At 38.2% G+C, this 23,764-nt stretch overlaps 15 protein-coding genes across 15 annotated transcripts; 8 read left to right on the forward strand and 7 right to left on the reverse strand.

Moving 5' to 3' along the window:
- Window positions 1–259: 259 nt before the first annotated feature.
- SAG1 (Sag1p) lies at window positions 260–2,356 on the reverse strand (the record flags this gene model as incomplete). The annotated part of the gene is made up of 1 exon (XM_056223524.1): window positions 260–2,356. One exon carries the CDS (start codon window positions 2,354–2,356, stop codon window positions 260–262), a length of 2,097 nt encoding a protein of 698 aa, XP_056077534.1.
- A 1,046-nt stretch (window positions 2,357–3,402) lies between these two features.
- Window positions 3,403–5,505, forward strand: APL1 (Apl1p; the record flags this gene model as incomplete). Its single annotated transcript, XM_056223525.1, has 1 exon — window positions 3,403–5,505. The coding sequence occupies one exon, from the start codon at window positions 3,403–3,405 to the stop codon at window positions 5,503–5,505; it is 2,103 nt and encodes a 700-aa protein (XP_056077535.1).
- Window positions 5,506–6,004: 499 nt separating this feature from the next.
- Window positions 6,005–6,286, reverse strand: LSO1 (Lso1p; the record flags this gene model as incomplete). The annotated part of the gene is made up of 1 exon (XM_056223526.1): window positions 6,005–6,286. The coding sequence occupies one exon, from the start codon at window positions 6,284–6,286 to the stop codon at window positions 6,005–6,007; it is 282 nt and encodes a 93-aa protein (XP_056077536.1).
- A 438-nt stretch (window positions 6,287–6,724) lies between these two features.
- POL31 (DNA-directed DNA polymerase delta subunit POL31) lies at window positions 6,725–8,188 on the forward strand (the record flags this gene model as incomplete). The annotated part of the gene is made up of 1 exon (XM_056223527.1): window positions 6,725–8,188. The coding sequence occupies one exon, from the start codon at window positions 6,725–6,727 to the stop codon at window positions 8,186–8,188; it is 1,464 nt and encodes a 487-aa protein (XP_056077537.1).
- A 371-nt stretch (window positions 8,189–8,559) lies between these two features.
- Window positions 8,560–9,474, forward strand: SUI2 (translation initiation factor eIF2 subunit alpha; the record flags this gene model as incomplete). The annotated part of the gene is made up of 1 exon (XM_056223528.1): window positions 8,560–9,474. One exon carries the CDS (start codon window positions 8,560–8,562, stop codon window positions 9,472–9,474), a length of 915 nt encoding a protein of 304 aa, XP_056077538.1.
- A 497-nt stretch (window positions 9,475–9,971) lies between these two features.
- On the forward strand, window positions 9,972–10,988 carry MHO1 (Mho1p; the record flags this gene model as incomplete). Its single annotated transcript, XM_056223529.1, has 1 exon — window positions 9,972–10,988. One exon carries the CDS (start codon window positions 9,972–9,974, stop codon window positions 10,986–10,988), a length of 1,017 nt encoding a protein of 338 aa, XP_056077539.1.
- Window positions 10,989–11,218: 230 nt separating this feature from the next.
- On the reverse strand, window positions 11,219–12,217 carry TDH2 (glyceraldehyde-3-phosphate dehydrogenase (phosphorylating) TDH2; the record flags this gene model as incomplete). The annotated part of the gene is made up of 1 exon (XM_056223531.1): window positions 11,219–12,217. One exon carries the CDS (start codon window positions 12,215–12,217, stop codon window positions 11,219–11,221), a length of 999 nt encoding a protein of 332 aa, XP_056077540.1.
- Window positions 12,218–13,745: 1,528 nt separating this feature from the next.
- Window positions 13,746–15,281, forward strand: MET3 (sulfate adenylyltransferase; the record flags this gene model as incomplete). Its single annotated transcript, XM_056223532.1, has 1 exon — window positions 13,746–15,281. One exon carries the CDS (start codon window positions 13,746–13,748, stop codon window positions 15,279–15,281), a length of 1,536 nt encoding a protein of 511 aa, XP_056077541.1.
- Window positions 15,282–15,558: 277 nt separating this feature from the next.
- Window positions 15,559–15,843, reverse strand: SPC1 (signal peptidase complex subunit SPC1; the record flags this gene model as incomplete). The annotated part of the gene is made up of 1 exon (XM_056223533.1): window positions 15,559–15,843. The coding sequence occupies one exon, from the start codon at window positions 15,841–15,843 to the stop codon at window positions 15,559–15,561; it is 285 nt and encodes a 94-aa protein (XP_056077542.1).
- A 275-nt stretch (window positions 15,844–16,118) lies between these two features.
- On the reverse strand, window positions 16,119–16,901 carry CAL4 (Cal4p; the record flags this gene model as incomplete). Its single annotated transcript, XM_056223534.1, has 1 exon — window positions 16,119–16,901. The coding sequence occupies one exon, from the start codon at window positions 16,899–16,901 to the stop codon at window positions 16,119–16,121; it is 783 nt and encodes a 260-aa protein (XP_056077543.1).
- A 346-nt stretch (window positions 16,902–17,247) lies between these two features.
- Window positions 17,248–17,634, reverse strand: SMKI10G2140 (uncharacterized protein; the record flags this gene model as incomplete). Its single annotated transcript, XM_056223535.1, has 1 exon — window positions 17,248–17,634. The coding sequence occupies one exon, from the start codon at window positions 17,632–17,634 to the stop codon at window positions 17,248–17,250; it is 387 nt and encodes a 128-aa protein (XP_056077544.1).
- Window positions 17,635–17,819: 185 nt separating this feature from the next.
- GPI14 (glycosylphosphatidylinositol-alpha 1,4 mannosyltransferase I) lies at window positions 17,820–19,034 on the forward strand (the record flags this gene model as incomplete). The annotated part of the gene is made up of 1 exon (XM_056223536.1): window positions 17,820–19,034. The coding sequence occupies one exon, from the start codon at window positions 17,820–17,822 to the stop codon at window positions 19,032–19,034; it is 1,215 nt and encodes a 404-aa protein (XP_056077545.1).
- A 198-nt stretch (window positions 19,035–19,232) lies between these two features.
- On the forward strand, window positions 19,233–19,832 carry TMA22 (Tma22p; the record flags this gene model as incomplete). The annotated part of the gene is made up of 1 exon (XM_056223537.1): window positions 19,233–19,832. One exon carries the CDS (start codon window positions 19,233–19,235, stop codon window positions 19,830–19,832), a length of 600 nt encoding a protein of 199 aa, XP_056077546.1.
- A 271-nt stretch (window positions 19,833–20,103) lies between these two features.
- SMKI10G2170 (uncharacterized protein) lies at window positions 20,104–21,636 on the forward strand (the record flags this gene model as incomplete). The annotated part of the gene is made up of 1 exon (XM_056223538.1): window positions 20,104–21,636. One exon carries the CDS (start codon window positions 20,104–20,106, stop codon window positions 21,634–21,636), a length of 1,533 nt encoding a protein of 510 aa, XP_056077547.1.
- A 183-nt stretch (window positions 21,637–21,819) lies between these two features.
- On the reverse strand, window positions 21,820–23,577 carry ILV3 (dihydroxy-acid dehydratase ILV3; the record flags this gene model as incomplete). Its single annotated transcript, XM_056223539.1, has 1 exon — window positions 21,820–23,577. One exon carries the CDS (start codon window positions 23,575–23,577, stop codon window positions 21,820–21,822), a length of 1,758 nt encoding a protein of 585 aa, XP_056077548.1.
- Window positions 23,578–23,764: the final 187 nt, after the last annotated feature.

Below are 23,764 nucleotides of genomic sequence, written 5' to 3' on the forward strand. Positions count from 1 at the left end.
ATTCCAACAGCTTTCGGGTAATGAAGTGTAATATGCACATTTTCAAACTACTCTTCCATCACCAAAATGTAAAAACGCTGGCAACTTAAATAAGAATGGAATCTTAAATGAAAAAAGGATGAGAACTAAAAAAGCATATATACTAGGTAAGATATAAAGTGTCCATTTGATTATGGTTTGAGAAAGTAAAAAATAGAAGCGGATAAGCAAAAAGAATTTCGTAGTCCTTAATTGGTGCAGACGTTATACAGTATTTGTACTAATATAACAAATACGATAACACCAAGAAAAATATGGAACCAAGCTCAGTTGAGGAAAATGTAGAAGCTTTACCTTCATAAATTGAAATGGTAATAGAGGTGGATGCGAAACTCTGTCGCGAATTAAAGGCTTCGCTGCTCGATGTGGAAGAATAATATGGCTTCAAGGTTGACCCTAAAGAAGTATCAATTTTTGTGCTTTGAAATGAGGCTACTGTTTCACTTGAAGAACCGTGACCAGTTGTAGGCGATGTCAAAATAGTATACTCAAAGTATGTCGTAGTTTTTGTTTCCGTAGATGTATTAAGTATTGGCCCCAAAGTTGGCGCAAAAATGGATTTTGATAATGATTTTCTTTCATACATAGACGATGTATGTGAAACTGACATAGAAAAGGAAGGATTGAGTAGATGTGTGCTGCTACAAGATGCATTCAAGAAGGTCTTCTTAGTGGATACAAAAGTTGACTCTTTGGGGTAAACAGAACTAATATCGATAATAGTCGGAGTTTGCATCTTGACAATTGAAGCGTCCGACGTTTCAATCGCTGTGGATGGTGAGATTAGTGATGTGCTGTTGATAATTGCAGAAGAAGAAGGAGAACTTAAGTACGAAATAAGTGTTTTCACACTACTTGTCCATTCAGCTGTTGAAGTCAGTTTTTTGTTGGGTGTCTCCACATGAGTAATCGCTTCTGATGTAGTTTGACTACCTGAACCAACTGAGAAGATGGATTCGGTAGACTCGGTGGAATACGTGCTAGTGTGTGTAGTTTTCCAATCAGAAGTATTGGTTGGGGTCGATTTTGTACTCGGGGTCTCCAAATGGATAATCACCTCTGAGGTGGTATGACTTCTTGTACCAACTGAGAAGATGGATTCAGTGGACTTGGTAGAATACGCGCTAGTGTGTGTAGTTTTCCAATCAGAAGTATTGGTTGGGGTCGATTTTGTACTCGGGGTCTCCAAATAGATAATCACCTCTGAGGTGGTATGACTTCTTGTACCAACTGAGAAGGTGGATTCAGTGGACTCGGTAGAATACGCGCTAGTGTGTGTACTTGTCAAACCAATTGTTGAGGTTGATGTATACGGGTCTTTGACGCTGGCGGTAGCAAAGTTCTGACCCTGATAAACAATAAATTCCCTAGTGGTTGAAAATTCTCTAGTGTATGTAGTATTTGCCATAGTATCGAAACATGTGTACTGAAATTCCAAAGCATGATCTATGGTGTTTGTACCAACCGGAAGTGATTGTAATGCATTAACCCATAGCATCTCTCCGTCACCTAGTTCTTCGTCGAGTGTAACCCACAAATTGCTACCAAAACAAGTAACTTCTGCATGTGTATCATTGTAGCTTTGTGGGAACCACCAATCGTTAAAATCATTGGATGAGTAAACCTGAACAGAAGAACAATCCAGGTTAACATTGTGGTTGGAATTGTCGTAATCAATCTTTTCAGTACCTCCTAAGAAATGCCCATTTGGACAGCGCATACCCAAATGATAACTTTCAAAAGAACCGTAGCCGGTTGTACGCCCAGAATGCAAAACATTTTCCGTAAAAGAAGTGGAATCAAAATTTACCACATCAGACAGTTGATCACCAAGTTGAACAAGCATAGGTCCAGATTTGAAAAACTTTGCATTTTCTAATTCATACTTATATTTGGAAATACCGTTGCTAAAATTAAGGGAAAATGTTATGGAACCGTCAATCGTATTGTAAGAAGACAAATCAGTTTGTGCTGTACATGTAAAAACAGTGTTTTCGTACAAGTACGCAGCTTGTTGCGAAACATAACATTTAAAAGCCTCCGTACCATCCTTCAAAGAAATAGTAGTTGTTTGTGATGTATCTGATAACTTAATCCTATAAATATGTGGCATTGATAATGAAAATTCATCACCCTTTAAGACAGTAGAGGCATCCGCAATAGTGAAATCAAAACTGGCGGTCCAGCCTTGGTCGGGTTGTGTATTGGCAGTCAGTGGGGCAATTTCTAAATTAGAAAACGAAATCTCATTAATGTTAGCAGCCGACGTCAGTATTAAGAAAGAAAGCCATAAAGTGATATTAAGGAAAGTAAGCATTCTTAAAACTGGCAGATTGTTGTGATTCCTTCGCGATAGCCATGTTAAACGAGACAAATAATACTGAGCAGTTATAAGGGTTCAATAACTACTAAAATCAACGAAGAGTTAGTTGGTATATTTATAGTAGCTAGAGTGTATTTTTTTGGTTCACATTATTCTCATCCGCCAAAGATAAGTTTCGTTACATGATCAAACAATTTTATTATGAAGTGTTTTAGAGCCCTCAAGTGCGGTTCTTAGAGCATAAAGTAACAGGCAGCTGAATTGATGCGGTAGAAAAGAAAAAACTACGAGACATGCAGCACATTCGACCTTTCATTATTAAGCGGAAGTGGTAGATTTTTCACCTCTTAACTTCCTAATTGGGTCATCAATGAATTGCAAAACAGAGCGAAAATGGAGAAGGTTCCTACAATTGCCCCACAATGTGCAAGGTGTACTTAATCGTTCCGTTTCAGTACTAGGCATCGAAACTTGTTCCTTATTCTATTTCAAGTGACCGCGGATGAAACTAAATTAGATATGACGATGAAGTTTGAAACGTAATCATAGAGAACAAGAGTTTCAAACCACTACCTATGGAAATACCCGCTTTTAAGTATCTTGGCAATGGATAGAAGATAGTGCATGCACTTCTCAAGGCCTTTCCTCATATAATTGTATATTTTTCGTAGAGTTGCAGTTGAGCTGCTATTCTCAATTGAACTCCCCTTTAAGTACAGTACGGCCTATCAAAGTCAAGGGTTAGAAAGAGGGGAAATCAGAAACATATTGTAAGTTCAAAATAGTATTCATTGTTGATATAAGCTGCTTTCTTTTATTATCAAGATATTATTCTCAGTACCATCTTGAACTACTCAATTAGAATATATTTTGTTTGCCGGGTACCCCTCAATAAATGTTCAAGAAATAGGAGATTGTTCAGGTCAATTATAGTATAGAATAGTGATTTACCTGGTACCGTAGAAAACAATTGAAGCCGCCGCTCGAGAAGGAACCAAGAAAGGAAGACTTGATTTATTTCAAATAACAGATATTTTCTCATGTCGGATCAGAAAGTCTTTGCCAGATATAAAGCAAATGAAATCGTCGCAGATCTACAACATTTTGGAGTAAAAAAGTTCAAATCAAATACAACGAGGAGGAAAAATGCCCTGAGAAAAATCATCGCAAACTTAATGCTGGGGAACTACGGTGAAATGTCCCTTCTATTTTCTGAGCTTTTGAAGTTTTGGCAAATTGAAGATGATTTAGAAGTTAAAAGAATTTGTCATGAGTATATTCGAGTGATGGGCGCCTTAAAACCCCAACAGGCCAAAGAGGCTTTACCTTACATAATGGACGATTTCAAGAGCAGAGATGAGAAGTTACAAATGATGGCATTAAGAACTCTAGTGCTCGTCCCCTTGAGGGAATTTTCTGAGCAAGCTTTCGACTGTATCATATCATTGGTAAATCATAAATCTCCACCTGAAGAAGTGACAAGGACGGCAATTTACGCACTAATAGACTTGGATGAAGTTGATCATGAAAGGGTCTTGGGATTATCAAGCATTCTGCACGAGATTATAAGATTACAATCGAGTTCTCCAGGAGTTATTGTAGCTTCATTGCATACTTTATATTCCATTCACGAAAAAAATTCTAATATGGAATCCTTCAAACTTTCTTTGGAACTCGCCTTTAGCATGCTAGAATTACTACCTGATTTAAATGAGTGGAACAAGGCCACCGTTTTGGAAATTTTAACAACTTCAGTTGTGCCGCAGCATTATTTGGATACCCATGAAATGATCGAATTGGCTTTACCATACCTGCAACAGGTTAACACATACGTAGTGTTAAACGCTCTAAAATTTATCATGTATTTGCTGAACTATATTGATGTGATAAAAGAAAGTTTAGCCGAAAAGCTATCTAATTCGGTGATAGCTTTGCTGGATAAACCACCAGAATTACAATTTCTAGTATTAAGAAACGTTATTCTTCTTTTATTGAGCAGGGAATCATGTCTGCTCAAACTAGACATCTCGTATTTTTTCATCGAGTACAATGATCCTATATATATCAAAGACACAAAATTAGAGTGTCTCTATCTTTTAGCCAATAAAGAAACTTTGCCAAGAATCCTAGAAGAGTTGGAACAGTATGCCACGGACATAGATATTCAAATGTCAAGAAAATCGGTCAGAGCCATTGGCAATCTGGCTGTTAAACTAGATGAAGATTCTGTACATAGTTGTGTTGCTGTACTTTTAGATTTGTTGGAATTTGGCGTTGATTATGTTGCCCAAGAAATCATATCTGTTTTCAGGAATATCTTGAGGAAATATCCAAATAATTTTAGAACAAATGTAACAGAATTAGTCAAACATACTGAAGTTGTACAGGAACCCGAATCGAAAAACGCTATGATCTGGATAATTACGCAGTATTCGGATATAATTCCAAACTATTTAGAATTATTCAGAGTTTTTTCTTCAAACATTTTTAGTGAGACGCTAGAGGTCCAATTCTCCATCTTAAATTCAGCAATAAAATTTTTCGTTAGATGTCCTACAAAGGAAACTGAAGAACTTTGTATGGATTTGTTAAAAGGCTGTACTGATAATGGAAACAATCCGGATCTAAGAGATAAAACCTTTATGTATTGGAGGTTGCTATCATTAACCAAAACATCTCGTATATCGAACCCACTAACTTTTGAATCTTTAAAATCAGTACTAGATGGGGAATTACCACTAATAGAGATGAATACGAAATTAGACCCTACTGTTTTGGAAGAATTGGAATTAAATATTGGTACGATAGTGTCGATTTACTTAAAACCTGTTTCCCATATCTTCAGGTTAAATAAAACGAAATTGCTACCATCAAGTCCTATTTTGAATTCAAATAAGGATCTCTCGTCAGGCGTCGGTAGTTTACTTCCATCAACTGGAGCTAATAAGAACCTTCAAAATTCTGAGAGTGAATCTTCAATAAAGTCCAGAAAAACCGTGATGATGGATGACTATGATAAACCTGCTGAAAAAATCAATCAGTTAAAAGGTAAGCGTAAATATAGTTCAAACAACCCCTCAAAACTATCACGAAAACCCTCTACTCTACTTAGAAAGCTTTCAATGAAGCGGCCGTTTTCGTGACTGCTAGTGATATTGATTTCAGTATTTGATATACCCATGTTTAATGAACTTGTATAACAAGATGACAAATCATGATTTATCCTGACGTACATATAGATTTCACGTATTCAAGTAGATGATGAAAACGTTCATCATACAGCATTACTTATGTTTATTTAAACTCGCCATAATATTCTATAACCAAACGAGAACGAGATGTATTTTCATAGGACAATTACTGGTCCATTATTATCTACAAATCAGTAGCTCAGCTTCGCTTCGTATAATCAACTAAAGAGCACTTTCCTTCCATTACTCTTACCCTTGGCTCGAAATTATGTAAAGGTCTATACGTATATATTTGTTACCTAGTAGTTCCGTTTGATGAACCGCTTTCAGCCATGATGAACCTCTGAAGGAGCTCGAACCCGATCAGGTAACCAAAAATCAACAATCTCTTCTTTTGAACAACACAACTGTGAAAGTCGTTCCCGGTCTCGTTTACTAGTGTTTGTTACTTTTAGTATTTCCTTCCCTTGCCGCCTTTACCTAATAATTTCTCCTCAGCGGATAATAATTCATCTCTTTCTTTTTTAGCTCTCAGCTTCTCTGTCTTTTTTTGTTCCAAAATTAGCTTCCTCTGATTAGGTGTTCTTGCCCCTTCTTCCCATCTCTGAGCCTCTTGAGCCTCTAGTTGTTGCTTCTCTAATTGGTTTTTCTCGTAAGCTTGCCTACGTTTTCTTGCCCTTCCTGCTGCAACTTTTTTAGCAGTTTCTGAATACCTTTTTCCACTATTATGCATGATTCACTTTTCGACTATATTTGATAGTTTCTGATGATGATTGTGTAATTAACACATTTCAAGAGGCACCTAATATCAGAACACGTTCCCCCATATATATATGCATACACGCAGGCGTTGACTGTAAAAAAAGAAGGGTGCAATGAGTTTTTGAACGTCCTACTTCCATCAGTTTGACACCAGGTTACCGTTTACTCATTTTGGGTGTGCTTCATGTACTTCAATATACTAATGAAGTGGCAAAAAGGGTGTCAAAAGAAAAGAAGAAGCAAGAAAAGTAAAATAGCCGCCAAAACATGCCAAAACAACATCGTTTTAAACGGTATAACTGAACGCGCGAGGTTATTTCCAAAAATAAGAGATGGCTACTACGAATTGCATTGCAGTAAGCGAGCTATATCTGGAAATCTCTCACTTAAAAGACAGGAGAGGACGACAATGGATGCATTGTTAACAAAGTTTAATGAGAATAGGAATTTACAAAATGAAGATCCGTCTCAACCGCTAAAAAGGATAAAAATTGTCGATGATAACCTTCACAACCGATCGAACCCATTCCAACTAAATTATAAAAAACGTGACTACGGCTCTCAATACTACCACATTTATCAGTACCGCTTAAAGACCTTCAGAGTACGTGTTTTGAAAGAATGTAATAAGAGATGGGATGCGGGTTTCACCTTGAATGGACAACTAGTCCTAAAGAAAGATAAAGTGTTAGATATTCAAGGAAACCAACCATGTTGGTGCGTGGGATCTATATATTGTGAAATGAAGTACAAACCAAATGTACTGGATGAGGTAATCAATGACACTTATGGTGCACCGGACTTAACAAAAAGTTATACAGATAAAGAGGGCGGTTCTGATGAAATTATGCTAGAAGATGAAAGTGGGAGAGTTCTTCTAGTGGGTGATTTTATCCGGTCCACACCTTTCATTACGGGTGTCGTTGTGGGTATACTAGGTATGGAAGCTGAAGCCGGAACGTTCCAGGTTTTAGATATATGTTATCCTACTCCCTTACTACAGAATCCTTTACCTCCGCAAAATGTTACTTCCCATTCCAAGGGAAAAATTGCTCTTGTCTCTGGATTGAATCTCAACAATACATCGCCCGATAGAATATTACGATTAGAGATTTTGAGAGAGTTTTTGATGGGAAGAATTAGTAACAAAATCGACGACCTTTCTCAGATTGGTAGACTGCTAATATGTGGTAATTCTATTGACTTCGACATCAGAAGTGTAACTAAGGATGAACTTATGACTTCTCTAACTACGTTTAGTAAGTTTTTACACAATATTTTGCCCTCTATACCCGTTGATATGATGCCTGGCACCAACGATCCAAGTGACAAATCTCTTCCTCAACAACCATTCCACAAATCATTATTCGACAAATCATTAGAGTCCTACTTCGATGACTCTAATAAAGAAGTTTTGAATTTAGTAACCAATCCTTATGAGTTTAGTTATGACGGTTTAGACGTTTTGGCCATTTCAGGTAAAAATATCAACGATATTTGTAAGTACATTATACCATCAAATGATAATGTTGAAAATGAACGCGAAATTGTGCAAGACGAGAATGATGATTTCAAAGACGACATAGAACATCGAATGGATCTTATGGAATGTACCATGAAGTGGCAAAACATCGCACCCACCGCGCCTGATACCTTATGGTGCTATCCATATGCTGACAAAGACCCATTCGTGTTAGAAAAGTGGCCCCATGTTTACATTGTAGCCAACCAGCCGTACTTTGGAACAAGACTGGTGGAAATAGGCGGTAAGAACATTAGGATAATATCTGTACCTGAGTTCAGTTCTACTGGGATGATGGTATTACTAGATTTGGAAACGTTAGAAGTAGAGACAGTTAAAATTGACATTTGAATAAAACAAGGAATGATTTGTACATAGACATACAATTTTATATAGTTAGGCAAGAGTAAAAGTTCACTGCTATAACTCAAAGATAAGTTTCCTCGAGTAACTAGTAGAGTACTGTCATGTATCAGCCTGTTATTGTTACCCGCCGTCTAAGAAAAAAATTTTCTCTTCGAAGAGGCGAAAAAGAGAAGAGAAAGCAAAAGCAATAACCAAGTGAATTAATAGTTTAAAATCTTACTTGCAGATTTTGGACCATTGCTTATTGCCTAGGTCATTGAAGAAGCAAAAGTGCAATCTGTTTACTGATCAAATTACATCTTCATATTTCTGTGTCTTTCCGTACTGCTTCACGCACTTTTACAACCTACTAAACAATGTCCACTTCTCATTGCAGATTTTATGAGAATAAATACCCAGAGATTGACGATATCGTCATGGTAAATGTCCAGCAGATTGCTGAAATGGGTGCTTACGTTAAATTGTTAGAATACGATAACATTGAAGGTATGATTCTACTGAGTGAATTGTCCCGTAGACGTATCAGATCGATTCAAAAATTGATTCGTGTTGGTAAAAATGATGTCGCCGTTGTCCTTCGTGTTGACAAAGAAAAAGGTTATATTGATTTATCTAAACGTCGTGTTTCTTCCGAAGATATCATTAAATGTGAAGAAAAATACCAAAAATCCAAGACTGTTCATTCCATTTTAAGATATTGCGCTGAAAAATTCCAGATTCCTTTGGAGGAACTATATAAAACCATTGCTTGGCCATTAAGTCGAAAATTTGGTCATGCTTACGAAGCTTTCAAATTATCCATTATTGACGAAACTGTTTGGGAAGGTATTGAACCGCCATCAAAAGATGTTTTAGATGAACTAAAGAACTACATTTCTAAAAGATTAACGCCACAAGCTGTCAAGATTAGAGCAGACGTCGAGGTATCTTGTTTCAGTTACGAAGGTATCGATGCCATCAAAGACGCATTGAAGTCTGCCGAAGATATGTCTACAGAGCAGATGCAAGTTAAGGTTAAGTTAGTTGCCGCCCCATTGTATGTCATAACCACTCAAGCCTTAGACAAGCAAAAGGGTATCGAACAATTGGAAACCGCTATTGAAAAAATTACCGAGGTCATTACTAAATATGGCGGTGTTTGTAACATTACTATGCCACCAAAGGCTGTCACGGCCACTGAAGACGCTGAATTACAAGCTCTATTGGAAAGCAAGGAGTTAGATAACAGATCAGACTCTGAAGACGATGAGGATGAATCAGACGACGAGTAATTGTTGCCATTCTTAATTTTCTAGGTGTCTTCAAACGTCATTTTGTTTTAGAGAATTTTGTATAGAAAAAAATACGTATATCCTGCCATATCATATTCTTTGCAATATACGCCTTGTACATTTGGCAAATATAAATATAACAATCATATATAATCATAATGCAAATACAGCTGCTATTGCTACGGGCCTTCTTTGTGGATATACACTGCCGGTCATATATTATTCATCTTTTTCACACGAGTTATTTTTACCTCAAAGGGTAGAGATGCTGTAATAATATGACTCTCCCCCCTTTCCTTCGGGAATTGCATTTGAATCATTGGGGAACACTAAAGCAAGACAAAGGGGCCGTCCTCTCATGCGATTTTCAATAAGTAGGTAATATGCGGATACGCACTGGGGTATTCCCAAAGGAAGGTTTGATGGATACTTAAGCAAATCAGTCCTAATCGGTGGCTTAGAGAGACTACAGTGTAAAGAATAAAATTATCAAAAAAATGACAATACGTCCAGCAACACACGCAGGCTCATGGTACTCTAACAGGACCCAAGAATTATCTCAACAACTACGTACCTACCTAACCAAGAGTACAATCAAAGGCCCGGTTCATAAGGCCCGGATTATAATATGCCCTCATGCCGGTTATAGGTATTGTGGACCCACGATGGCCTTCTCGTACGCATCATTGGATTTAAACAGTAACATAAAAAGAATATTCATACTGGGACCATCACATCATATCTATTTTAAAAATCAAGTACTGATTAGTGCATTCAGTGAACTGGAGACGCCCTTAGGTAACTTGAGAGTGGATAGTGACTTGCGTAGAACATTAATACAGAAGGAGCACCCTCCCAACGGAAGGAAGCTGTTCAAGTTGATGGACCATGATACTGATATGGCTGAACATTCTTTAGAAATGCAGCTACCCATGTTGGTGGAAACTTTAAAATGGAGAGGAATTTCTCTAGATGCGGTTGAAGTAGTACCTATGATGGTTTCTCATAACAGTATTGATGTTGATCGTTGCATTGGTGAAATTTTATCAGAATATATCAAGGATCCAAGCAACTTATTTATTGTAAGCAGTGATTTTTGTCATTGGGGCCGCAGATTCCAGTACACTGGGTACGTCGGAAGCAAAGAAGAGTTGAATGAAGCCATCCAAGAGGAAACAGAGGTGGAAATGTTAACTGCTAGGAGTAAACTGTCACATCATCAAGTGCCTATTTGGCAGTCTATTGAAATCATGGACAGGTATGCGATGAAAACCCTAAGTGATACCCCAAATGCTGAAAGATACGATGCCTGGAAACAATACTTGGAAATCACTGGAAACACCATATGTGGCGAAAAACCAATAAGTGTAGTACTAAGTGCTCTATCCAAGATCGGTGAGACCGGTACTTCCAATATTAAATTTCAATGGCCCAATTATTCACAGAGTTCTCATGTGACAAGTATTGACGATAGTAGTGTCAGTTATACTTCAGGGTATGTTACTATAGAATAGTAATCGTAAGTAAGCGCCTCGATGCAAGCATGCACTTTTTGATGTATAATGATTTTAAATACTACAGTGTTATATGAAAAAAAGGGAAAAAACACCTAAAAAAAATAAGATCCGTGTAGAATCTTTAATACATTTTCGATCTATTTAAGTTTTATAAACGTGTATATGAGATGTCATGAGGATGAGTTATTAATAAAAACTAAATCATTAGAGTAACTTAAAAGTTAAATTTAAGCCTTGGCAACGTGTTCAACCAAGTCGACAACTCTGGTAGAGTAACCGTATTCGTTGTCGTACCAGGAAACCAATTTGACGAACTTTGGAGACAATTGGATACCAGCGGCAGCATCGAAGATGGAAGAGTTAGAGTCACCCAAGAAGTCAGAGGAGACAACAGCGTCTTCAGTGTAACCCAAGACACCCTTCAACTTACCTTCAGCGGCAGCCTTGACAACCTTCTTGATTTCATCGTAGGTGGTTTCCTTGTTCAACTTGACAGTCAAGTCAACAACGGAGACATCGACGGTTGGGACTCTGAAAGCCATACCGGTCAACTTACCTTGCAATTCTGGCAAGACCTTACCGACAGCCTTAGCGGCACCAGTGGAGGATGGGATGATGTTACCAGAAGCGGTTCTACCACCTCTCCAGTCCTTGTGGGATGGACCGTCAACAGTCTTTTGGGTAGCGGTCATGGAGTGGACAGTGGTCATCAAACCTTCTTCAATACCGAAAGCATCGTTGATAACCTTGGCCAATGGAGCCAAACAGTTGGTGGTACAAGAAGCGTTGGAAACGATCTTCAAGTCGGAAGTGTACTTTTCTTCGTTGACACCCATGACGAACATTGGGGCGGTAGAAGATGGAGCAGTGATGACAACCTTCTTGGCACCAGCGTCAATGTGCTTTTGAGCAGTGTCCAATTCCTTGAAAACACCAGTGGAGTCAATGGCGATGTCAATCTTTAGAGAACCCCATGGCAAGTTAGCTGGGTCTCTTTCTTGGAAAGTGGCGATCTTGTGACCATCGACGATGATGTGCTTGTCATCGTGGGAAACTTCACCAGCGTATCTACCGTGAGTAGAGTCGTACTTGAACATGTAAGCAGAGTAGTCGTTGGAGATGAAAGGATCGTTCAAAGCAACAACTTCGACGTTCTTTCTTTGCAAAGCAATTCTCATAACCAATCTACCGATTCTACCGAAACCGTTAATAGCAACTCTAACCATTTTGTTTTGTTTGTGTATGTGATGAATTTAATTTGAAACTAAGTTCTTGGTTTTTTTTAATATTTAAGACAAGTATAATCATAAGGAACTTCAAACTCAAGAATAAACTAAACTGAGGAAGTGTAACCTTTATATATCCTTTCAAAACCCCCCCAAAAAAATATAGATCAGATCACTGGGTACTATCAGACACGTATGCGCATACGTATGCGCTCGTAGTTACAGTCTGCAAGATCTTTGAGACAGCCATGACATGATCAGGTTGAGGAGCTCAGTTTAGCTGTGACCACCAGTTTCTAGTCCTCAACGCATCAGTCGAGTTTCACCAGACCTTGCTGGCCGCTGCTACCCACCAACAACTGCGCAAAAAATGCGACTTCCTGTAAATAATTCAGATCACGTGGAAAGGAATAGAAACAAGCGGAGTCGGCCAATTGTTTCTTTTTTTCATTATTTTAGGATGCTCTATACTTCGTACAACGTGACGTACTAGAATTTAGTGGAAGCTCGAGGTACCGTTACCCTGATACAGATTATTTGGGTTAATTGGCTCAAACTTTTGTTTTATGTTTTTTTGGAATATTTAGCTTTTTAGCCGCTCATCTGGGATCATGTCAGGAGAAAAAGTGAATTAAGAATGCGTAAAAAATGTCTGTCAAGCAATTTTTGTTTTCTCTGAGCTGCCACTTCTGCCACTGAGTAAAAACAGTCTATTAATCGCTGGTTAAACCAGTAAGCTACTTGTGAATGTAAAACTATATCAGACTGTAGATACTTTCTACAACATTCTAGTAGAGAATTTCATTATATCGGGGTAGAAGAGCTTAACGAAAACAGATATGTATATCCAAGCTGCATAAGATTTTTTAACTCGATATTTGTCTGGAATTTAAGAAAAAACTCAGAATGCATGTCAAGAGAGCATTATAGTACAGAATTATGTGACGTAAGAGAGGATTATAGGTGTAGTAAGTATTAATTACCTTCAAATTGCCAATGTATCGAAACTGTAATTGTGTGTACATGTGCTTAATGATACAAATTGTGGAGACTCCCTTTACAAATATATATCAAATGTGCAAACAGGTCTGGTATGACAAATGAATGAGCCGTCGTTAGTTTGATGTGTATGCGCCAGATTCTTCAAAAAAATTTGTGGTCCACGTGACCAAAAAAGTCACGTGTAATTCTGCAACTCACTTCACGCTAGAATGTTGTTCTCATTGTCTGCGCTCAACATTTACTAGCCTCATCAGCCTACAAAGAAGTTGGTCTACAGGTAAAGCCACAGTTTTATGATGTTAGTCACTTATGGATTCTTTACCAATGAGAAATCAGAGGCCAATTGGTGGAGGGACTCTATGCTCGAAGAATATATGTATAAATGTATATAAACCCTGGTTCGTACTTTAATGAATGGCTCTCCGGATTCTCGTCCCTCTTGTCACCACAGTTGTTATAACGTTTCTTGGCAGTTAAGCACTAACTAAAGAAAGTATAATAATAACAAGTGTAAAATCTATTCAAAATGCCTGCTCCTCACGGTGGTACTTTACAAGACTTGATTGCAAGAGATGCGTCAAAGAAAAACGAATTGTTATCTGAAGCTCAATCTTCGGATGTTTTAGTGTGGAACTTGACTCCAAGACAACTTTGTGATATTGAACTGATCTTGAATGGTGGGTTCTCTCCTCTAACTGGTTTTTTGAACGAAAACGATTATTCCTCAGTTGTTACAGACTCCAGGTTAGCAGACGGCACTTTGTGGACTATCCCTATTACATTAGACGTTGACGAAGCCTTCGCCAACCAACTCAAAGCAGAGACAAGGATTGCCCTATTCCAAGATGATGAAATTCCTATTGCTATACTTACCGTTCAGGATGTTTACAAGCCAAACAAGTCTATCGAAGCCGAAAAGGTCTTTAGAGGTGATCCAGAACATCCAGCTATTAGCTACTTATTCAACGTTGCTGGTGATTATTATGTCGGCGGTTCTTTAGAGGCCATTCAATTGCCTCAACATTACGACTACCCCGGTCTGCGTAAGACTCCTGCCCAATTAAGACTTGAATTCCAATCAAGACAATGGGACCGTGTCGTCGCTTTCCAAACTCGTAATCCAATGCACAGAGCCCACAGAGAGCTAACTGTGAGAGCGGCCAGGGAAGCTAATGCCAAGGTGTTGATCCATCCAGTTGTTGGGTTAACTAAACCCGGTGATATTGACCACCACACTCGTGTTCGTGTCTACCAAGAAATTATAAAGCGTTATCCTAATGGTATAGCTTTCTTGTCCTTGTTGCCGTTAGCAATGAGAATGAGTGGAGATAGAGAAGCCGTATGGCACGCAATTATTAGAAAGAACTACGGTGCCTCTCACTTCATTGTTGGTAGAGACCACGCAGGCCCAGGTAAGAACTCCAAGGGTGTCGATTTCTACGGTCCATACGATGCCCAAGAGTTGGTTGAATCCTACAAACATGAATTAGATATCGAGGTTGTTCCATTCAGAATGGTCACTTATTTACCAGACGAAGATCGTTATGCTCCAATCGACCAAATTGACACCACAACGACAAGGACTTTAAATATTTCCGGTACAGAACTGAGACGTCGTTTAAGAGTTGGCGGCGAGATTCCTGAATGGTTTTCATACCCTGAAGTGGTTAAAATATTGAGAGAATCAAATCCACCAAGACCCAAACAAGGGTTTGCTATTGTTCTAGGTGATTCGTTAACCGTCTCTCGTGAACAATTATCTATTGCCTTGTTGTCAACGTTCTTGCAATTTGGTGGTGGCAGATACTATAAGATCTTTGAACACAGTAATAAAACAGAGTTACTATCTTTGATTCAGGATTTCATTGGTTCGGGTAGCGGTTTGATTATTCCAAGCCAATGGGAAAGTGAAAAGGATTCTTTTGTTGGCGAACAAAATATTTACTTATTAGACACCTCAAGTTCGGCTGACATTAAGCTAGATGAAACAAATGAACCTATTTCACACATTGTTCAAAAAGTTGTCTTATTCTTGGAAGACAATGGCTTTTTTGTGTTTTAATAATCATGGAATGAACCGGTTTTAAAGAGAACGAAACCCACAATCGAGCGTGCAAAGTAGATAGATTTGCAGATAGAATTCGTATGTACATATACATATATAAGATATCAAAAGAAAATCAAAAAAATACCACGCCCCTTTGTTAACAATAGATTATAGAACCTAAAAGATACATAAAAAGTACTCTCACCGGCAGTACTAATCATGATTAAAGGCTTACCGTTGGTGCTATCAAAGGACACCAAAACAACAAAATTTTTTGAAGAAACAATGGTGATTAGTCGTATTGGTCGACATTGATTTCAATTTTTGGTTGTACCCATCTCAATTTCTGTTTATTATACCATGGATAAGCTGGTAAAACAAATATTAAAGTAACCGCACAACTTATTCCATACACAACTAACAAAACATTTAAAGACTGTTGTGCAAATCCTAATATACATGCTAATACGGCTCCGATCGTGAGTGATAATTGCTGAAGTTTTTCTGTTTTTCGCTGGCTAGGAAAATCTATTGGAAAAATTAGCTTTCTTTGTACCTCTTGTAGTATAGCGGACATTGTAAGTTACTAATAAAAGTACGCTGCTTTTTTTCTATGCCACTGTCTGGCCACTCCTGGAGTAAGTTCGTTTACTTTCCTTGATTTTTCTTTTCAAGTAGTTTGTTCTATCACTACGCGATCTATATTCGAAAGATGAAAAGTGTACATAATGGGCATATCATACACGGAAGAGAGAAAAGTACGAAAATAAACCAAATGATGGAGCCTATGCATATATAAGAGCGTGTTTATAAATTTATCTTTAAAATCTCTTATTATTTTATAGTATTTTATTACACTGTCATTTCACCGATAATTTGGTCTTTTAGCCAATTGACATATCTTATGAATGGCTCACCCTTGTTAACATCAACAGCACAGTCATTCGTAGCTTCTCTGTACATGTTAATCAAGTCTTTATCTTTAGAAATCTCATTAAACAATTTACAATTGAAAAGATCCAACTGAAATTTCCAAATGGGAAGCAATTCCTTCTGCAACACACTAACTAATACATTCATCTGTAAATCGTTCATCTGTGACTCTTGTTTATTCATGGGAATCTTGTTTAGAAATTTATAGAGATTAACGAATCCTAACAAACAATTCTGCATTTGTAAAGTAAATTCCTCTTTAAAATCAACATTCAATCTATTCAATTCCTGAAAAATGAATCTGTTTACTCCATAAATAGAGATGACTAAAACTTTATCAATCAAATGTCGACATTTTCCTGGCGTTTCAAAATGATCTAACTCACAACTATCCAGCAATAAGCGGAAACCTGTCCTCAAATCGTAAACTCGTTCACAAATATCATTCTTTAACGCAAGAAGTTCTTCTCTATGGGACGTACATGTACCGTTTGCATTTGAGAATGTGTCGTCCTGCTTTTGTGCCAGATAATACAGAACGTACATCAGATCTGTCATATAATGTGAAGTATTCAGAATAAACGGTACAATTTGGTTTAGCAGTATAACATTTTTCTTATTGTTCTCTGATATCCCATCGTTCAGAAAGAGTTTGGTTTGCAAAGACAAGACTTTGCCCGCACTAGATTCTGTTTGATTCATTCGCTTATATATACTAATACTATCACTTTTGCTTGTGTTGCTTCTAGCAAATTATTCTATGCTTAGCTTAATTAATGAGAAACTGAAGCAAACGCCGCTTATCTACTCGCAATAAAATGTCAGTTTACGAAATTGTTAGAAAGGAAGGCATAAATCGCAGGTATTGCACAGTTTTGGTTCAAAACACAACATGATTTGAAACAAAGAAATAACTTGACTTTATTACTTTTTTCAGTCCCAAAATGAGCATCTGTATGAGTAACCGATACGATGTTTTAGTAGCGAGAGAAGATAAAATTATACTATATATGGATGCATGCTATTACGTACATTTTTCTTGAATGATTTACTTGACTATCCTTTTTACTGTAGCCGTGTCGTTATCACTATTATTACCATCATTATTATCGTCATTACTATTATAACCACCATCGTTCATCTGCAACTTAGACTGTATATCGTAGTATTCAGACAGCTTTGATAATGAGTTTATGCCTTCCAGGCTCTCTTGATCAATACTCAGAGATATATCAGCTCTTGGATCTTGTAATTGCTGATGAGGTTGATGCTGCTGGTGTCCTTCCCAAGGCCTGACTCTTGGTTTCAATGAAGAAGAAGTAGCTAAATTTTCATCTAGCGTAGTATTTGCTACTTCAACGATATTAGGTATGGGCTTATTGTTTAAAATATGATCTAGTAACTCTTCATAACTAAGTTCACCACCTTCCACCATGCTTGAGTACTTATGATCGCCTCCAACATTTGGAAAAGTAAACCGAAACATGTGAAGTTCCTTTGTAAGTTTCGACAATAATGAAAGGAACTTCAATAGTTGTTTAAAGTTGGCGGAAAAAAAAACTCATATACGCAAAGCAGTGCACAACAGACGATTAAAATAAAAGGTGGCAAGATTAAAAGATGGCTGGCGAAGACTGGGGCTTGATTGTGGTGTCCTTCTTGGCAAGAGTTGGATTTTTCCTCTTCGGTATTTACCAAGATGCTAATTTTAAAGTGAGATATACCGATATCGACTATTTTGTGTTTCATGATGCTGCCAAGTATGTATATGAGGGCAAATCACCTTATTCAAGGGATACATACCGTTATACACCACTATTAAGTTGGCTGTTAGTTCCAGATCATTTTTTTGGATTTTTTCATCTGGGGAAGATCATATTTGTTATCTTCGATCTGATCACTGGACTCATAATAATGAAGCTTTTAAACCAGGCCATTTCCAAAAAGAAAGCTTTGATATTAAAAAGTATTTGGCTACTGAATCCGATGGTTATTACTATCAGCACCAGAGGAAATGCTGAAAGCGTACTTTGCTGTTTAATAATGTTCACATTGTATTATCTACAAAAGGGCAGGTACGCAATAGCAGGTCTCTTCTATGGTCTCTCCATTCATTTCAAGATATACCCAATAATTTATTGCATCCCGATAACGGTTTTTATATATTACAGAAAGAGCAAACAAGGTTCAAGAGCGCAACTAACATCACTACTCAATATCGGTTTGAGCACACTGATGACTTTGCTGGGTTGTGGCTATGCAATGTACAAAATGTATGGATACGATTTTTTGGATCAGGCATACTTGTATCACTTGTATAGAACAGATCATAGGCACAATTTTTCGATATGGAACATGCTATTATATTTAGATTCTGCAAATAAGAGCAATAGGGAGTCTAATTTGTCAAAATATGCATTCGTGCCTCAATTACTGCTCGTCTTGATAATTGGGTGTCTTGAGTGGTGGAATCCAACATTTGATAACCTACTGAGTGTCTTATTTGTTCAAACGTTTGCCTTCGTTACATACAACAAAGTTTGCACATCACAATATTTTGTCTGGTACTTGATCTTTTTACCATTTTACCTGTCAAGATCACACATTAGTTGGAAGAAGGGTCTTCTAATGGCGATACTTTGGGTAGCGACGCAGGGAATTTGGCTGAGTCAAGGCTACTATTTAGAATTTGAAGGCAAGAATGTATTTTTTCCTGAACTCTTTGGAGCGAGCGTATTATTTTTTCTGACTAACGTGTGGCTACTGGCTCAATTCATCACCGATCTCAAGACACCGTTGCCAGTCACAAAGATTAACCAAGAAAAGATCAACTGACATTAGCACATACTACGTATTTTATTCTATAAGTTTACCCATATAAATGCGTGCAAGTAAAAAAATGCAAAAGCGCACCGCCAAAAAAGAAGAAAAAAGCTGAAAAATACAAGAAAAGAAACGATGTCCAAATGACAGGTTTGCACATGTCTTACTGTTTACAGTACCTACAGTAAAAACGAAGAAGAATATTATAAAATGTTGAAAGAAGTCATCTATTGTGGAGTTTGCTCATACCCACCAGAATACTGCGAATTTTCAGGTAAATTAAAACGTTGCAAAGTTTGGCTATCTGACAACCATGCAGACCTTTATGCAAAACTATATGGTGCTGATGATAATGCACAAGAGGAAGTAGAAGCCGTAACCAACAAATTGGCCGAATCCAGTATTGGTGAAGCAAGAGAAGAAAAGCTGGAAAAGGACCTGTTGAAAATTCAAAAGAAACAGGAAAACAGGGAACAGAGAGAATTGGCCAAAAAGCTGTCATCGAAGGTGATCATCAAAAGAGAAGCCAGAACCAAGAGAAAGTACATTGTCGCTATCTCTGGGTTAGAAGTCTTCGACATCGACATGAAAAAACTAGCCAAAACATTTGCGTCTAGGTTCGCCACAGGGTGTTCTGTGTCGAAGAATGCAGAGAAGAAAGAAGAGGTTGTCATTCAAGGTGACGTGATGGATGAAGTGGAAACCTATATACATTCCTTGCTGGAAGAAAAGGGCTTAAAAGACGTTAAAGTGGAAACCATCGATGCTAAGAAGAAGAAGAAGCCTGCTGCAGAAGGGGCTGCCAAATAAGCAAACAGCAAATACATAATAGCACGGCTTTGGGAAGAAAGAATCTTTACTTGGCCACCAGACGTATATGTTAAATAGCGAGATCTTATATTTTCTTAAATTGTCGCCTCTATATATTATATGCAGCCACCCACAGAGGGCTGCGCCGCTTCGTCCCTGGAACCAGATTGAGGATGATCTAGTGTTTATTCGAAGCCCCTGCAATTTTAAAAATGCTAGTTAATTATCGGCGCTCAAGATACAGTTAGTTCAACAATAAATAAGGGCAGGAATGAGTTCATCTTCAGGTGAGGTGAAACTGACAGCTTGTAACAGGATTGAAACAGACGAAGAGTATTGCGCACGTAACAACATAAATGACCTTTCTAGTGTGATTGGTGATGCTTTCACACAAGGTGTACCGGACATTGACAAGCAAACAACCAACTCCTTGAAGGACATCCAACTAAAGTCCAAGGATAACGTAGCGCTTCCATATTTAAATGGTTCATTCTTCTCTCCCGATTTACAGAGTCAAAGAAAAAAAGTTCTTCTAAAATTCATCCTCACGAACTGCTTGCTGGCCATAATTTGTTTTACAATGTTTGTTTTGTTTTGGGGGGCTCTTTACGATACTAGCAAGTACTTACACAAAGTTAAGCTGCTGGCTGTCATCCAAGAACCTCCTGTGGTGATTTTGGACAACAACAGTTCTATGGTCGTGCCTTCTATATCATATGCTCTTCCCGCATTGATTAATAAAGTGCCCTGCGATTGGGAAATTCATAATACTTCTAGCTTCGAAACGAAGTTTCACGTGAACACGTCCAAGCAAATCAATGATAAGGTCATAGAATTGATCTATGACGAAAAATATTGGTTTGCCATTAATATCAAGCCAAACGCCACACAGACTCTTTTTGAATCATTGGTTAATGATACTGCTCCGTTATTCAATTCCACAGTGTTTAACCAAGTGGTATATGAAACTGGTAGAGACCCAACAAACCTGAAGTCCACGATTTTACCATTTGCTCAGAAGATTGAAGAGTACTATCAAACGTTCTATGCATTAGATTACCTACCAGCATTAATGACGAACATTACGCAGGCATACAACTATATCCTGACGGGAAATATAAGGCATATCACAGCAGCAGGCAAATATAACTACGAATACTACGACCATAGACCATTCACAGACCGTATTCTGCTTGCGCCCACCCAGATCGGTGTTGTTTACTGTTTACTGCTAACCTTTTTCCAGTTTTTGTTATATGGTCCATTGCATGTCGAAATGGCAAAAGTGCTAAGGCCAGCCAATGGTTTACTATACCGTATTGCCATGTCATGGTTCACCTTTTTCTTTGCATCTTTGTTCTTCTGTACAACAACCGCCATCTTTGATGTGGATTTTAACAAGTCCTTCGGTAGAGGTGGCTTCATTATATATTGGATGTCTACGTGGCTCTTCATGCTTGCCGCTGGCGGAGCTAATGAGAATGCAGTAATGCTTGTCATTACCATAGGTCCTCAGTATCTCGGGTTCTGGATACTATCGTTTGTCATCCTTAATATTGCGCCATCCTTCTTCCCTTTAGCGCTAAATAATAATGTCTACAGATATGGCTACATGATGCCAGTTCATAACGCCATTGATATTTACAGAGTTATTTTCTTTGACGTGTCAAGGCGCAAGATGGGTAGAAACTATGGTATTTTAACCGCACTTATTGCGTTAAATACGGTATTGTTGCCATTTGTTAGTAAATATGCGGGTAAAAAATTAAAACAAAAGGCTTTAGCTGCAGCGAAACAAGGTTGACTTGATCAATGATAAAGGCGAATAACTAAAAAAAGTACTGATCGTCGTTTTTTTAAATAGATGTTTATCCATTCAATGGACTATAATAAATATTTATATATATAAAGAAAGAAATTGTGAAGAGAAAAGATGATGGAAAAGAAGAATCTATATATATATTCACCGATTGGTGCTTATAATGCATCAAGCATCTAAAACACAACCGTTGGAAGCGTTGGAAACCAACTTAGCATACTTGGATAGAGTACCTCTTGTGTAACGAGGTGGAGGTGCAACCCAGCTTTGTTTACGTTGAGCTATTTCCTTTTCGGGGACCAGTAGGTCAATCTTGTTGTTGTCAGCATCGATAATGATTTCATCACCGTCTTTGACCAACCCAATAGGACCACCTTCAGCGGCTTCTGGAACAATATGACCGATCAAGAACCCATGAGAACCACCGGAAAATCTACCATCAGTCAACAATGCAACATCTTTACCCAAACCGTAGCCCATCAGAGCAGAGGAAGGCTTTAGCATTTCAGGCATACCTGGAGCACCTCTTGGTCCTTCATATCTGATAACAACGACGGTTTTTTCACCCTTCTTGATTTCACCTCTTTCCAAGGCTTCAATGAAGGCACCTTCTTCTTCGAATACACGGGCCTTACCTTTGAAGTAAGTACCCTCCTTACCGGTGATCTTACCGACAGCACCTCCTGGGGCCAAGGAACCATATAGAATTTGCAAATGACCGTTGGCCTTGATTGGATGAGAAAGCGGCTTAATAATCTCTTGACCATCAGGTAAGCTTGGTGCCTTCTTAGCACGTTCTGCCAAAGTGTCACCTGTAACAGTCATGGTGTTACCATGCAACATATTGTTTTCATATAGGTATTTGATCACAGATTGGGTACCACCAACATTGATTAAATCAGCCATAACATACTTACCAGAAGGTTTGAAGTCACCGATTAATGGTGTGGTATTACTGATTCTTTGGAAATCATCTGGAGACAACTTGACACCTGCAGAATGAGCGACAGCCACCAAATGCAAAACAGCATTAGTGGAACCACCGGTTGCAACGACATAAGTAATGGCGTTTTCAAAAGCCTCCTTGGTGAGGACGTCACGAGGCAAGATTCCCAGTTCCATTGTCTTTTTGATGTACTCACCGATACTGTCACACTCGGCTAACTTCTCTTTAGAAACGGCTGGGAAGGAAGAAGAGTTTGGAATAGTCAAACCTAGCACTTCAGCAGCAGAAGCCATTGTGTTGGCAGTGTACATACCACCACAAGAACCAGGACCTGGGCATGCATGTTCTACGACATCTTCTCTTTCTTCTTCAGTGAACTGTTTGGAGATGTATTCACCGTAGGATTGGAAAGCAGAGACGATATCAATGTTTTTGGAGATCTTGGAAGACCCACACGTTGGATGACCGGGCAAGATAGTACCACCGTAAACCATGATGGAAGGTCTGTTGTGTCTACCCATGGCCATCATCACACCTGGCATGTTTTTGTCACATGATGGGATGGCGATGTTAGCATCGTAGTGTTGCGCCATCATGATAGTTTCAAAGGAGTCTGCAATAATTTCTCTACTTTGCAATGAATATCTCATACCTTTGGTACCCATAGAGATACCGTCTGAAACACCGATGGTGTTGAATTGCATAGCCTTTAAGCCGGCCTTTTCGATGGATTGAGAACATCTGTTATTCAAGTCTAAAAGATGCATGTTACATGGGTTACCAGACCACCAACAGGAACCAACACCCACCTGAGGCTTTTTAAAATCATCTTTTTTGAAGCCGGTGGCATAAAGCATGGCCTGAGAGGCCCCCTGGCCCTTTGGCTCAGTGATGATATAAGAATACTTGTTCAGCTTCTTTGCAACGCATCTCGTGGTAGAGAATTGTCTAGATGTAGCGACCTTCGTTAATAAGCCCATCTCTGCTTTGTTTCTTAACTGTTTGCAAGACGACAAAAACTAATAAAAAATAATCAAACAGGAATGAATATGATACAATATACATTAAAAAGAACAGTCTCCTCTTTTGTTATACATTATATAATATACTTATATGTTAACTGAGTCATCTGGAGAGGAAAGAGAAAAAATTTTTCAGGCCCGGTTC

This window comes from Saccharomyces mikatae (assembly GCF_947241705.1).
Source record: "Saccharomyces mikatae IFO 1815 strain IFO1815 genome assembly, chromosome: 10".
In the NCBI taxonomy this organism is placed as follows: domain Eukaryota; kingdom Fungi; phylum Ascomycota; class Saccharomycetes; order Saccharomycetales; family Saccharomycetaceae; genus Saccharomyces; species Saccharomyces mikatae.